The sequence below is a fragment of the Sinohyriopsis cumingii genome, chromosome 18, assembly GCF_028554795.1.
Source record: "Sinohyriopsis cumingii isolate HCF-2022 chromosome 18, ASM2855479v2, whole genome shotgun sequence".
Classification (NCBI taxonomy): Eukaryota; Metazoa; Mollusca; class Bivalvia; order Unionida; family Unionidae; genus Sinohyriopsis; species Sinohyriopsis cumingii.
In genome coordinates this window covers 10,216,519-10,232,906 of record NC_142978.1, presented here as the reverse complement: position 1 = coordinate 10,232,906, position 16,388 = coordinate 10,216,519, and the positions used below count along the sequence as shown (strand labels likewise).

The window sequence follows — 16,388 nt, the reverse complement described above, 5'->3', positions numbered from 1 at the left end:
TTTAAATTTACATCGTCGACATACTTTTTTGTAACCGCATCCTCACCTGCTGTTGGATCTCCTAGTGAGGATATTTTATTTTTGTTCATGTTAATTTCTCCTAATATTGTATCACCGGCGATTTTTACGCGATTACTAATATCTTCATTAGCCTTTTTGATAATATCATTAATTTTTTTTAATATCCTCTTTGATAATGTTAAAATCATCTACGTAAGTATTATATTCATTTCGCCTGATTATATCACCGATTTTAACATTACTTGTTATTAGCTTTCCGTGTTCATCTTGAAAGACAGCAACCTCATCACGTCCTACTTCTGTTAACGATAAGAGATTAACATCATCCTTTGTTGCGTACTTAGATAAATCACCAATAGCAAATTTTTCTTTTTCTAATATACGTTTTACTGTTCTTGATAGCAGAAATCTGCCAAAAATGTCAGACATTATTCATAATTGATTGATTTAATTTATTTGATGTGTACTCGTGGACGGTTTTATGATATGGTTTATCAGAATTAGATATCGCAGCAAGAACATTTATTGCTTCACGGCCACATATCAAAGGATCAGTTAGTGTTTGTTTTGGTAACGTAGAATACCACGTTGGAGTATTTAACTGAGCTACATAATTTAAAAAATCCTGAGGTGGAGCCAATCCGTATGAGTCAGCATAAATAATTTCAAGTGGATTAATAGCGTAAGCAACCCAACGAGTACCTGATCCGGTACTGTTATCGAGATTTATGATTCCTGTTTCATATTTATTTGGATGCGCTGGTAATCGATCTCGCATAAATACAGCTCGAAAGAATTTTAGTTTTAGTTTTTTAGCGGCGTCAATTAAATCATAATTCGATATCGGTGTTATTATTTTCCGTACCTTGTTCCTGGTAAACTTAGGCTTTTTCCGTACCATGATGGAGGTGTTCCTGTTAGTCGAAGTTCTCGTCCTTTTCTTGTTATATCTTCCTCCTACAGCTTTTTTCAGCGCAATACCCGAAGTTGTTTCAACAGCGCCTAATGCAGCAGCTTTTGCTACAGCTGGTGCAGCAGCAGCGAATAACGCTGGTAACGCAGCTAATAATGGAACAAATCCACCTATTTTAATCATATCTTTGATAGCACTTGCAGATAGATCAATTTGTACTCCATTGTTAGATGGTTTTGCTTTATTAAAATGTTTCTGCTGCGTTTTAGTTATTGATAATTTATTTGGTCCACCTTGAATTTGATTATTTTTTAGCGTTAATTTTACTCCATATTTTTTTCCTGTATCTGATTGAAGTTTTTTGTCTGACTTGGAGTCAGAGTCACACTAACATGTTCATATGGCATTTTATAAATAACGTGATTGATTTAAATTACATTCTCCACAGGAGTATCAGTAATTCTCATACGACCATCAATATCCTCAAGAATCATGGTTTTATCACTGAGTATAACATCAACCGCTCTAAATGGAACATTTACTTTATCTATTCTGGCCTTAAAATGTATATCAACAACGGATTGTTTTAATAGATCAAGATGTTCAAGTGAAAAGTAATAAATCGGATAGAAATTTTTAAAATCTAACTGTGATATTTGCAATCCGGTATCAATATTTTGATCCCGTCCCATACAACTCCACAATCGATGATATCCACGTGCTACTGAATTATATGCATAATCTAATGAAATTTCTTCGATTGGTTCTTGATGTCCATTTATTCTCAGTGAAATTCCACTAGCTTTAAAATGATCAAAAATCATATGACTTCTAGTATGATTATTTAATCGATCAGCTAATTGAAGAGCTATAAAGATATGCCTTGGTGCAGAAACACCTTGCTGAGATGCTATATGCCAAGTAAAATTACCATTAGCTGTAGAAGTAATACTATCTGTAACCGTTGTCAACCAGGATATAACAAATTTACCACCTTGATCCATGAAGGACAGTAATTTTTTTCCTCAATTATTGATGGTGTCATTGATGGCATCCATAAAGTAAGTTTTTCTAATACAACTTTACCGTCATCAGCAACATCGGTATTAGGAACATTACCAATTTTGTGTCTCCAAATAGCATCGTTGCTATCACCTTTTCTATAAAAGACAATCGAATGTTTGGCTCCAAAAATAACTTTTCTAAACCAACTACGGAATCCACAAATATGTGATAATGGAATAGCACATGAAAATCTTCTGTTATCAGGTGATAACATATTTTTACGCGCAGCGAATCCAAGACTAAAATTAGGATTAGAACCCATTATCATTGGTTCTATATCAATATTTGCACTAGCATCAGCTTTCTTTGGTGTTCCTTTTGTATATTGATCAGAATCAGCGCTATCAGAATTATCTTTAGCAAACATCATGCTAGGACCAGCTGATCTGGTGAAATCATCTGAGTATCTTGCTAGGCCAGTAATTGTTCTTGCGCCATCAACGTTATCATTAATCGCTTCAATTTATTTTCCATCAATCATATAAGCGGCGCTCTTGAATAACGCAATACTACCGTTGTTGACGAATCCAACCTTTAAATTTGAACCATAATTAGTATCATCATTTTTTACGATTTTACCAACTACCTCGATAAATGCCTCATATGGCAGAAAATATCTTGTTGTATCGTGTACTTGTAATTCAGTTCGACTACTACTATTTGGTGTTATCGCGTCATACTAGTAATATTGATAATCTCGTACTGATTCATCTTTCTCTGTCAACTCATGTACATTAAAAGCATAATTAGATGTTCGCGAAAACATTTTATTATAAAATAGTATCGTCTAAAACGAAGACCATCTCCATATATACTAGTATTTATTATCTCAGTCTGCGCCAACGATGCTAGTTTTTGATTAGCAGAATCATTTATTATTTTACTAACATCGCCGGGCATCTCAGTGGTACTCTGTAATTTTATAACTGGTTTATTTCCTCGTATTAATTTTAATATTCTGTCTTTGACGGCGTCAAATGCTTTGCTGGCAGCGGCTTTATCGCGAACAAAATCCATCGCTTTCATTGATAAGTGCTTAGCAATGGGACCGAGTTTAGGAGCTATTCGTGTAATAAAACCTAACTCACCACCGTACGTGAATTTATATATATGTAACCGCGAGTTTACAACACGAGCTGGCAACGATGCACGATGACCTTTATGTACGATCATTTATTTAATTACTTATCTCTAATCGCTGTAGTCGTCTACGAGTTCATCAATAAGATCACGATAAATAGCTACATCAATAATATTAACCTGAAATAATCTTCTGCAGATATCGGTTGCTTCATTAATTATTTCGCGTGAGTTATTTCCAGCTCGTTTTCCTCCAATAAGAACCTCTAATCGAGATACATCGTTGACAACGTTATCGGGACAGATAGAATTATAACCGCTACCGATAGCTTCAGGTACATCTTGAAATTCTTCTGGTGATTCTGGTCGTTGAAGTTGTGTCTTTCTTTGATTATATATGTATTTTCTGAATTCTTTATATTCTTCATCATTAAGATTAATTTTAGTATTTTTTCGAGCGAAAAATAACGCAGGAATCCAATCAACCTCAGTAACAGTATCATAATATTTTTTCTTTAAATATTTATCTTAATTATCGTATTCAAATGCAGCAATATGAATTAAATCATTTTGATTTTCAATTTTCAATATAGTAATAAAACAAAGATTCGTAAACAGAGAAAGACAGAAGATTTATTTGCATTTTTTGTACCATGTTTACTTATATATGATACATTTATACCGCATGCGACGCGCAGACATCTGTGAACTAATGTTAAAATAAAACGATCGTAAATGAAGTGACCAATGGGAATGTAACACCTGTTATCGAGATGCCTCTATTTTCCAAGGGGAGTTTTATGGACTGGTTAAGAGGAATTTCAACTATAGAAACAAAGCATATATTTTTCAATACCTCAATAGCCCTCAGTCGTCTATTACAGACAGTCTACTAGAGAACTCATTGTCTAAGGAACAGCTAAGTTTTTGAGACTGCCTATACACACATATAAGATGTTTGCAATTCTGTGTTCACTGTGCGCTATCCTCGCTATCAGCAAGCAGTCTCAAGCGATATCATCGTTAGAACCAAGGGACCGCACAAGCAGTGCCTCTGCGAACACCGTTTTAGAAAGACTGATAAGGGTAGAAGAACAATTCAGCGACTGGTGAAGGACACATCAAAGGGTGAGTTTAAATCCTTTTACAATCCGTTTTATGAATCCTAATGAAAATCAGTAGCTATTAATTTGTTATATATAAGTAAATGACACACAAATTTTCAAAGATTTTTCTTGTATTTTCCCATGCATCGAGCTTAATATACAATAACTTTGCTTAACGTCACCTGTTATTCAAGTGATTTTAGAACTGTACATGAATACAGTATTCGGCTTGAAATATATGCAATGAGAGATTAATACGTTTTACATTAAATTAAAATTTCCGAACTATGCATGTGTCACCATATAGATATTTGTTTGCACAAAGTGGTAAAAACATTTTGAGCTGGAATTCGGGCTTGAGTTATTAATGTCTAAATTTGCTTTATATATTTTACCCATACTCAATAATGGCAATATTCCATACAGAATTGTGTGTTATGTAACAGAAAGATAATGCAAATTGGAACACACTTGTTAAAGCAGATCATTAAAGGCTTTAAAACTCGTTCAAAATAAAAGAATGTGTTGTGTGTGTGTATATCAGAAAAGTTCAAGTGCTTCAGCAATATAAAAAGTGCCACCTACTTTTGTCTAGATGTATGCCGAATGTACATGTTGGTAATTCTGTGGATGCCCCAGGCACGGTCAGAAGAAAAAGCCTTTGTTTGCCTTGCTGGAAGTATTCAGGCAAATGATCAGCGTATTGCTGCCCAAACTGCATATCCTGCATATCGGTCCTCCTAATCTCCATGTGATTCCTCCTGGAGCTCATTTTCACGAGTATACATTTATATTGGAAATTGCCCTAGACAACTTTGGGTTATTTTATCGGTCTAAAAATCAAAGTGCGAAGGACATAGTCCTAAGATCTCATTATTTATTCCATACAAACACTTTTTCTAAACATGGTCAAAGTGCTAAAACCCTTTTAAAATCTAATATTGTAGTATCAATTGTTGAAGGCATCATTTTTTCAAAACATCTAGTCTTAAAATTCTCATATAATTTTATAAATGGAAAACAAAGAAGTACATAAGAGGTTTTCAAATTAAATAAATATTGATTTTACCTCTTCACTCTCTATCATTTTCTTTCTCATTTGAAAGCGAACTGGAAGAGTAGTCAACCTCTAATACAGAAATATATATATATCCATGTAGATTTAGTAGTTTCCATGTCTAGTATATAGAGATTGATTCCGATAGAATATATATATATATATATATATATATATATATATATATATATATATATATATATATATATATATATATATATATATATATATATATATATATATATATGTGTGTGTGTGTGTGTGTGTGTGTCATCATATTCGTTGGTAAGAATATGTAAACATGTCAAGAGATTGGATAAAATTATTAAGGAACATAATATACAGTTTTGCCTCTGTTGTACATGTAACACCAGCTTACCTGAATAAAAACTTCTTCTTGTAATAAATCTGCAATATTTCATACGTAATGTTTACATTTTACCTCAGCAAAAAGACCAAAGAAGAATGAAGAGGTGGAAAGTAAATTCAGTGGATATTAACATAACGTTTCTTTTGCGTTTGATTGTTTTTAATAAATAATGCATTTACAGCCCCCAAGTATCATTGACAATAAATGTCAGTGTAATATATCATCTTATAAGTATTGACACATGAAGTACAAGGAAGACATGACATGTGGTAAACAAATATGACCATGTGGTAAACATATTTAAAATGTAGAATCTAAATATTGCTTGGTAGGTGTCGCACATCCTTTATATCTGCCAAAATACAAAGATATATATTGGCAATGGGGATATCACCGATTGAAAACCTGAAACGATGTGATCACTATTAAATTTAAATTTAATTTGTCTTTCTTTAAACCTTGATTCGAAGATAATATGAACATTACAATAACACCACTACCAGTAGCTTCAGCCTGCAGTCCTAGTTGAGTTTGGTGTGCATTTAAACGCAGTGACTTGAAATTATTCAGTCCATCACTGAAACAAAACATTTTAGATATGATTATTAAAATGAAACAGTCCATGAACGACGATCAAAACAAAGATAGATTCACAATACCAACAGTAAACCTTTAAGGACCATCAGTCCTGAACCTTTCGGATCATGAAGTGTTGATACATCTATTACTAATGACGTTTGATGAGTTGAGGGAAGAGATTTAAAATATTTCAAAGTGTTATTCGTCGTTTGTTTGGACGAAGAAGAAAAAACTGCACTTTTCTTTAAATGCTGAATTAGTAAAAAAAATGTGAAACATCATGAAATTCATTTGGACAGTTACTTAGATCGTGTTCGCATCATTAAAACATGCATTACGAGTGACATGAAATCACATCATCATATCTGACGTACTGGCGTGTTATGGCACTCGTTCGATGTTTGTGCTGCCAAAGGATATAGTTCAAGATAAGCCCGTTTCTCCATGTGCTCAACTTTTGAAAACCTATCTTTAAACTGTAAGATAATCATAATAAAGAAAAATGCATTCATAAACATCTGCAAACGTATTTGAAAATGAATATTAATTTGCATATATTTTATTCATGTTAAAAAACTAGTGTGGTATGTTGTGCTAATATTTACAAGTCACATAAATCACTTGGCGATATGATATTAAGATTTGATAATTTCCATGAAAAATTATTTCTTTTCTAAATTCATGAAAGCTGACCTAAATTGACAATATGTTACTGTTGCTAATTTGATCATATCCTCCTTATCTCATAACTTGATAAAATTGATTCGAACAGTTCTTTTATTGATGTTGTTCATTGGATGTGTTACTGTATACCACACATGAGAATAAATTACACATGTTATGTTTTTGCAACGAGCAATATTTAAATTTCTTGAACTGAGAAATGCACCAGATTATGCAGTTTGACTATGATGACACTTTCAAGGACATTTCATTAACGGGTCTTAGTGCTTAATGCAACGTACACTTTTACAGATAACGTGGTAATTAACACATAAAGAGAAAACGACAGCTCGAACCAGTATAAAAATATTTACATAACACTGATCTGAACTCTTTGTTCATGATCTGAACTATTTGTTCAACGTTTGTTTAACTTTTGAAAGATAGTTTTGTCTATACACCTTAATTAAGTTTCATTTATAGGCGAGTATTTGATCTTGAGCGGAAACATATTTATGCCATCATTTGTCACGTTTTCTATGTAGTAGTATGATCCAGTTGAGAAAAACTTTGGTTTCTACATTTATCCCAAAATGGTTTAGTTGCTTCTACTGCATCTACCCAAATCCTTTACATAAAAGGAAACAAAAACTAGGAAACAGCTATTAGATCTATTTTCAGTACATTGTACGCAGTGAATCTTACTATTGTTCCTCAATAATATGTTATCGAAAGGTTCAGACGCATTGTTTTCCCGTATTGCTGTTGCAGCATGTACCATATACTGTGTTAATTATCATACGAAAGTCAGCGACATTGCACTGTCTGGAGTGAACAGAATAATACAGAACGATACATTTACAGCATCATTGCCTTCGTATTTCACTGAAATGAAGCAATATCCCACAAGATCTGATCGTTACCCATGCATTAATTCTCATTTGTAGAATGTAATATAAATGTCGCAACATCGAAGAAGATTGCAATGCATTTGTTGGAAATTAAAATCTCCGAATTTACATATAGAACATTTTCCACATTATTATTCGGGCAAATATATCTTGAATTCAGATTAATTAGGAACAATTACCAAACTTCCTTTGTTAATGACGACCATAAATTGAGCCGTTCAGTACAACACGCCAAGTAAATTGGATTCCAGTGTTACGAAATAACGTTTCCCAAGCTGAAATTAACATCTTCTTCTGATGCTAACAGTGCTTAGAATGATCACTATCTAGAGTTCTAGTGAACATTCGTTGAAGTCAAGTCTGTATTAAGGAGCAGCCATATGTTTCTAAAGAATCGGGCGGGATGTATATGCTTGAAAACAATTTTTTTGTTCTAGTTTGTAGTATAAAATGACATGCTGACGTACTTCTTTTACTTGAACAAATTTATTTTTTGATGAGTCAAAGAACACCCTAGCCCGAAAGAACAATTTTCCCGATAACTTAAATTACCAGATTTCTACAGCATATTTGCCGTAAAATTGAACTAGCTCATGGTTGTGTTTATTCAGATTGTTGAAATTATATATGACTGTAAAACACTCATGACGTCTCGGTCTTTTGATGGGTGGTCTTATTTGGTTGGCTGTTCGAATATCAATTTGGAAAATCTTCAAGACACTCCACGGTGGAGACGCCATCGACGCGTTGATCTAGGCGCGCTAGTGCTTTGCGCGTGTTTATTGCTCAGCTTCGGAGCATTATCGTTGAGTGAAAGTGAAGTAAATTAAGTCCCCAACCGCGATGTGTGGGGTTCCAAAAAGCATGTCGGTCGTAATGTAATTGCACACCCACACAGCAGCTCTGATTCTCGTAAATAAAAAAAGTGTCCTGATATAGCAATGATTGATATAGATACACAACAAAATAGACATTAACTTAATCAATGTGAAGCTCTTAATTGTTTACTCTTTTAGATGTATATTTGTATCATATTCTATTTTATCTTTGAGTTAGATTAGATCGACTAAACAAACAACTCCTTCATAGGTTAGTGAAGTTTTGTAACCCAAACATAGTTAGTTCTTAATACATTTGTGAACTGGATTATTAGAGTAATTCATACTTCTTCCCTCTACGATTTTAGGCTTGTATCAAGTCTTCTGATGCATGATGCATAATAATACATTATTGTTTCTAGTCATATACATATGTGTTTGCAATTTTAAGCTAAGTTATCCCTACAGACAATAAAATAAATGATGATGATTTTGGACTTCCCAAATAAAGGACAACTTCTAATCTAACTTCCCAAATATGACCATTCTGCAGAAAAGTATGTACTGAAGAGATCCATGTTTTTTATTAATTCCCTATGTCGTAGGTTTGTGCAGCCGTTTTGGCAACCATTCTTCATTCCGTCAAGGTTTTACAGCTTCTGCTTCTCATTTTCACTGTTGACGCATTTCCACCTTTTATTGGTTGTTTATAAATCTTTCTTGAGCTTAGCGACCTTAGCATGCACGTTAGTCTTGTCATTGTCAGCCTTTTCCGCGTCTGTACGAACATTAGAATACTCTTCGATATTTCAAAGAGCTAAACTCTGTGTTGGATACTTAGGCTTAGTACCACTGTAGACCTAGAAGCAAGCATAGATTTGATCATAAGTAATTGGCTATAAATGACATACAAAGAGTTGCCAGTTCCACGAGAAGAAACTGATTTGTAAAGGAGACTTGGGCACATCTTAGGAGAGCACATCAATTCCGTTCTCTGCGTACTTAATAGTGTAGTAAACCATGAATCATTTAAATGAATATGTGTTATTTCATCTGTAGGACATGCATCAACCTACGTGAGATGGGGGAGGATCACGTGTCCAGGCAATGATACAGAACTTGTTTACAAAGGTAAGGGGAAGTCCATTTGAATTTAAAGACAAATTTTCTCCAACTTTTTCTTGGATATGTTAAGCTAAAATGAAGATCAATATTTATTATATTAGTTATCTAACATTGTTCATCCTCAAGTATGATTTACAAGCATTTTGTACCATTATGGCTTTCTTTTCTAGATATCGAGTTAGGTTTCGAAATTTGCAGTGACATGAACAATAATATATATTTAGTCATGTTTTGTAATGGAAGGAAGGGTATGATCATTATCTAAATACACGTTTTCTAAAGTACGGCCCCTTTTATGCATAATCTGTCCTTTCTAATCAGTAGATTTTGCTGCCGATATTCATGTATTCGTTCATTATCTCGATATATAGGATCTGATCAATAAAAGAACACATATTCCAAATAAGCTACAAATCACCTTGCTTTATCCAGAGTGGGAAAACAAAGACTTCATTACTGCTTAAAGGACATCATCCTTAAAGCTATGATATGGGTTTGCGGAAAAATATAAAGTTTTAAGTCTCATTGTAGGGCAGAATTTAAGTTAATAGTGTCTAGTGTGATCCAAAGCGTTCACCGTAAGTGGGCTATATATCGTATTTAATTTGTGTATTCAATGTTTCGCCATAGAATTTCGTTTCCTGCATCGGATTTAATGCACAGAGAAAATTAATTCTTAGGAATTTCCTGTTATAGCTAACAAGGCCGTTTCAGAAAGGACTCTGTATGTCTCCGTTATTGGTAAAATAATGTTAATTTCATTCATGTTGTATATGATTGATGAATATAAATTGGATTATGAAGTATACATCTAGCACGTACTTCAAATGTGCATCACTCAAAAAGTGAGTTAGCGGTGAAAGGCCATTTTTTATCAACGCTAACAGAGGTAGATACATTAGAAAGAAAGAAAAACAGCCGATACAATTTAGTCTTTTGAAATTTCCCAGTTTAGTTATTGCACTTTCAATAACTAACATCTCATACTCTGGAAAACTTAGTATCCCTAAACGTAATGCATTTGGGCCAGTCCACGTCACTACCTACCTTAGGGGAATGCTGTTTCTCTTAGCGGTTAACGCAGATGTATACATCATGTTGTACCTATTCCTCTTTTATAAGTGTTAATAACTGTAGACTGGAAGCAGAGTTTAGTGACATGCAATCACCTATTCAATATAAGTCATAAAGAATCATTATTTCTCTATTTCAACATTGTAATTGTCATGTGAGAAACCTTATAGAAAACAAGAAGTACACTATTAAACGGGATGAGTGAAACAAATTTAGCAAAGCAATATTTCCATGCTTGAGAATAAATGCAGTTTCCATTTAGTGCTCAAGCTAAGATAATACAATATCAGTTTCCATGCAGCAAAATGAATATAACCTATATATGCATACACAATCAAAAATCGCTTGGAAGCATGCGTTAGAGTATTTTCATATATGAGGAAGTAATTAAATACTTTTCGAAAGCAAACTTATGTTGTTGGCAAAGTATTGAAATATATGTGCATCAAAATTTGAGCTACTATTACTTCATTACTCGAAATATGATGTTTTGAAATTGTTTCTTTCTTTTAGTGTATAGGCTGCACAAGTTTATGTCGTATCAATCGTACCGAAAATTTAAAAAGAATTGTGCAATTTACAATTAACGGAATTTAATTTGGTTTAAACAATATGAAACGCTACTGTTGATGATGGGTAAATTCCGACTGCATTTAGGAAAGAGAAATTTTACCAAACACTATTACCTACAATAGTAATCTATCCCTTTTTAAACCAGGCTTTACTGCTGGATCTCACTACTCACATAGTGGAGGGGCTGCTGACTTTCTTTGCTTACCGGATGTTCCGACTTGGGGAAAGCACGTCGGGGGGACTGTTTACACTGGTTATATATACGGCGCTGAGTACGAACTTGACAGTGCATCTAACCCCTTTTCAACTGTGTCTGTACAAGACGATGCCTCATGCTGCGTATGTAGAACGCCCCGTACAACCACTCTTATGATCCCAGGTAGAACTGACTGCTATCCAGGATGGCATCAGGAATATACCGGCTATCTGATGTCAGGTTATTATGGACACGTAGGGAACTCAAATTATGTGTGTGTTGATGCGAATCCGGATCCGGTATTCGGAGGTTTTGCCGACCATAACGGCCATCTTATGTACGTGGTTCAAGCCCAGTGTGGGTCTTTGCCATGTCCCCCATATGTTCAAGGACGAATTATAGCATGTGTTGTTTGTTCAAAATAGTGTCATTATGGCAGCCTGTGTATTTATGTTGAATGACGGATTCATTGATTTGTAGTAAATCATCATGACTCGAAACGTTTCTCTGGTCTTCACTCCACTTCCGCTCAATTTCTTTGTTCTATCACTCCCATCACCTGTTTAATGGCAGGATGGTAATTATGTTTCTAAGAGATACTTGCAAATAAAATTTAAAAGAAGATATGAATATATATAAAATCTAGAGGTATCTCTTTAGAACCCCCTTTAGAAACGTATGTAGCCTTTGTGGCACACACAAACATTATATGTTCACTCACTATCGTATAGATAACAGACAGATAGCTATAATAATGTTTACATATATCTAACAGCATTGTAATATGTCTACTTTGCCTGTTGTTTTTACTTTTCCGTTAATAAAAATGGATTAGATTCATTAAATAACCATTAAGGTATGGACATTTTTGTATAACCTCTATTATTAGCGTTTGGTAAGCTGAGATAGGCATTATTCTATGTATCAGGTTTTGGCAAAATTACCTGGTAGCACATGGCCCGAAATATGATATGCTGCCTACTGTTAATTCATACTAATGTGAAAGATGTACAACCATATGTATTTGTCTGTTTCTGAGTTTAATCAAAGGCACAGTAGCTGTAGTATCATCACCTTGCAAAACCTATCATTTAACGTGATTGGTATCTTGAGGTCACTGACAATAGTAGATACAAGCCCTTTAAAGCTCAACGTTACTGTTTTTATCCGTGCATTCTTGAGATCAGATTTTACTAGTCGCTTTGAGATCCTCGAAGTGTTTCACTAAAATACATTATTCAAGATACATATTTTATATTATAAAGGTAAATTTAAGTATTATATAGACAATTATATAATTCTTTCTTATATAATTCTACCGAATTATCACCATTTCGTTGTCTTGGACTGTTTCGACTTTCTTTTTGAGCATAAACAGTCACATCTAACATGCATCATCCAACAATCCATTCATATTTGCATACATGCATATATGAGCGAGTGCTCACTAATCTCGTTCAGAAATATGTGTTCCTAATATAAGCATTCATCGAAGGTTATGAAAATTCTGGGGGTTTATATCATTTATCGAAGTGGTGAGAGGGCTGGGTTTCGCTAGAAAGGGTTTGAATTTGGTCCGAAACTGATTAGATATCCCCCTGTATTGTGGTTACATGATATAGGAAGACAGATACTCTGTACAAATATCGGAGAAAGGTCTGAAATATAGCTAAGAGTCACATTGAGAGGAATGGAATGTTACTGTTGTTAAGACTAATTTTATTCAGACACATTTTTGCAAATACTGTTTATTCTTTATTGATAATGTTGTATTCTATATAAGCGTCATTACACATGATCAAAAACTAGCCTCTCATGCGTTGCATCTTTTATAGATTTATCTTCCAGTTCGTGTAGAGTATTCTACTCATTAGTCGAATTCAGTATTGTGTGACATTTGTCCCAAGGATAGTATATTTGTAAATGTTTCAGATCACCATATGAAACCAACCCTCATGATTAGAACTAATTTATCATGCTTTTCGAATTCACATTTATGTAACATTATAGTTTTCCACGAGCTGTTTTGCCATTTTCTCTGATAATATATACAGTTTCTTTATTATATATTTAAATAATTCGCATTGTATATATGTCAGGTTCCCAAATGGTCTGATACCTTTTCATCGGAACATAGTTTCAATGAAAGGTTTTGTGCCGTCATACCCAAATGATCATTGGAGATTCGTATTATTCATAGGTCCTATTCATTGTACATCATCATTAAAATGATACCCTAGGTCTAGTATATGCAGGGTAAAAGAAAAATATATGTTAGGAAAATATTTGATCCCGTATAAACAATGAAATAAACATTTGGTTTGTAAGCAATACATTCTGTCATTTTAGGTTAGTTTAATACTATCTATCTTCGCTACTGTGAGAAACTAAATTTGACCATTCGATGCGATCATCAGCAATGCAAATATTAGTATCCAAAATAGTTAGTCCTTGGTGACGAATGAAATATTGTAGCATATCCTAGCGTACATGGAGTTTTGTCCATCGTTAACAACATTCATAGGAACTAAAACAATATCATATAACAAAAGCTTTTCTTTGCCATCACAACCTGGAATCTCAACGTCCATATTTTGCCGTCGAGTATCTGCTGTGCGATAATACGGGTAGATTTGAGAGTAAAAAAATGTATGCTATAGAAATAATTGTTCTCAACCTGTATCACGAACTATCATTTTTGCTTGCAAGTATCACATCAACTGGTCTCCATAAGTTCCAAAAACATGCATAGGAGTTTCTGAAATTATTTCACACTGAATTTTATTTGGTTGTAGTCTGATTAATTTCTTAAGTTCTCTTAATGCTGGATCAAGTGATATATGATCATCATTTATCTCATTATAATAATCTACGAGTCATTTACCCCACCGAATTATGAAATCTAACTGAATTTTATTATTTTGAGTATCATTTTACCCACTAGATGTATGAAATCTAAACAAGAATCCGTGCAGTAGATTTTTCTTTAAAATTCAGATTATAATATTTATTTTTTTTCCTATTATAATATTTATTTTTATTATGATAATAATATTTATTTTTATCAGAATCAGATAACTTTTAAATCTGATAAAATTCAACACAAGAATGTGCATAAATCAGAACATGTTCTTGCTGCAGCTCATTGAATTGTTCTTGCGTAAACAAAAAAAAATTCTTCGCGTATTAATGCATTTTTCTGTATGTAAGTGCCAAGATTGTTCTGACGGCTCTTTCAAATATTTCATTGTTTCTTCAAAAATTCTCAAATTTTGATACACTATATAATACCACTTGACTGAATCAAGGAATAATAGTTTATAAAACGCAAACTTCCACTGCAAAACAAATGTTTTTTACATTCCTTGAGTGTGAAGAGCTTTATGAGCTTGCATACTGATTAATATTTAAAACGTCTTGTTGTGAATCAAACAAGTGTCTGATTTAGTCAGTAAGCTTGAACTTAATCATAGATGATAGTGGATTATGACATCACAGATAAACCGGATTAACGGGTTCTTGCACAATCAAAATTCCAGGGGTTGCTTGTGGTTTAAATATGTATAACATATATCTATGTTGAGCCTGACTAATGTACTTGATAACATCCATTATTAAAATCACATACAAGATTGACAAAAGTTTATTATGTTAACAATTCCTGGTGAAATATGACGAGTATATTTGATAGCGGGGTTATTTTGGTTCTATACGGCAACACTTTTAGGAAACTTCTATCGATGACGTCGATGAGTGATTTTTTTAAACTCTTCAGAGTTAAATTCTGGCATTATGAATGTTGGTAATTGTTCTTCTGTAATTACATATGCATCCAGGAATGATTGTTTAATGGTTGAAACATTAACTACTTCATCAGAATAAATAATTAAATTTCAATGATAAGTTTACTGGCAAACACATGATCGGATACAACTCATTCTAAATATATCGTTGCGATGATCTTCTGCTTTGTATCGTTACTATAATATTGCGTGACGCTTTAAAACAAAGTTTGCAGCTGATCGAACACGTATTTGTATTCTGACTTGATGTTGTAGGAAAAATCATCGATATGTTTTTTGAAGAATTAGTCTGTATTAATATCTTTATTATAATAACATTTTAGTTCCATTGCATGAAGTTTTGTAAAAGCACATGCAGTGAAAGTAGATCTCAAAGGACTCCATGGACATTTTTTTTCGAGATTCGGGAAGTTTTTAAAATACTCGTTTGTCCGAGAAGAAATCAACAGGCCGACATGCTAATACTCCTTAATAAACAGATGCTACTTTAGGCCATCCCAATACGGTTTAGACTGATGATGGATATATATATTTGATGCTACGCTGGAATTCATCATTTATCTGTTCCATTTGATAGCTACATGTGAACATATCAACAACGAGCCCATCGGGAGTTCCATCGGGTCTATTTTTATACGCAAATACCAGAGACTTATTTGCTTGCAAACCCACCGAATGAATTTGATCTAATATTTGGCCAACTATGATATACGCTAAATTGTGCTAGTGCTATTTCTTTCGCTGGAATTACATTTGGAAAGCTAACGCTAAATTCATGACTGGTTGAGCTTGCTAATATCATTGTTGTTCTTGAAGGAGTTGCATTAGCGACGATCTGCTGTAGTAATTCTTGCGATGACAACATTGTCTATTAGTTGTTAAGCCAGTGATTTTAAATCTTAATTTTAAATCCCGATATTCTAAATCCGACGTAGATTCTGACATTCATTGCTTCATGGTAAATCTTAATCATTTCGGTGAACTCAGTATCTGATATTATTCCATCACTAAGACCTGATGATATCAACAAAGAT

The 16,388-nt window shown here is 33.5% G+C and overlaps 1 protein-coding gene across 1 annotated transcript; it reads left to right on the top strand.

The window, feature by feature from the left end:
- Positions 1–923: 923 nt before the first annotated feature.
- LOC149776059 (uncharacterized) lies at positions 924–11,976 on the top strand. Its single transcript, XM_089942542.1, has 3 exons — positions 924–1,074; positions 9,643–9,714; positions 11,501–11,976. The coding sequence occupies exons 1-3, from the start codon at positions 924–926 to the stop codon at positions 11,974–11,976; spliced, it is 699 nt and encodes a 232-aa protein (XP_089798668.1).
- The last annotated feature ends 4,412 nt before the right edge of the window (positions 11,977–16,388 follow it).

Bases quoted from the DNA above. Each gene is read 5' to 3' on its own strand.
- LOC149776059 (XM_089942542.1), top strand. From the start codon at position 924: ATGGAGGTGTTCCTGTTAGTCGAAGTTCTCGTCCTTTTCTTGTTATAT. The intron at 1,075-9,642 runs GTAACGCAGCTA...TTTCATCTGTAG, and splicing joins AGCAGCAGCGAATAACGCTG to GACATGCATCAACCTACGTG. The intron at 9,715-11,500 runs GTAAGGGGAAGT...TTTTTAAACCAG, and splicing joins TACAGAACTTGTTTACAAAG to GCTTTACTGCTGGATCTCAC.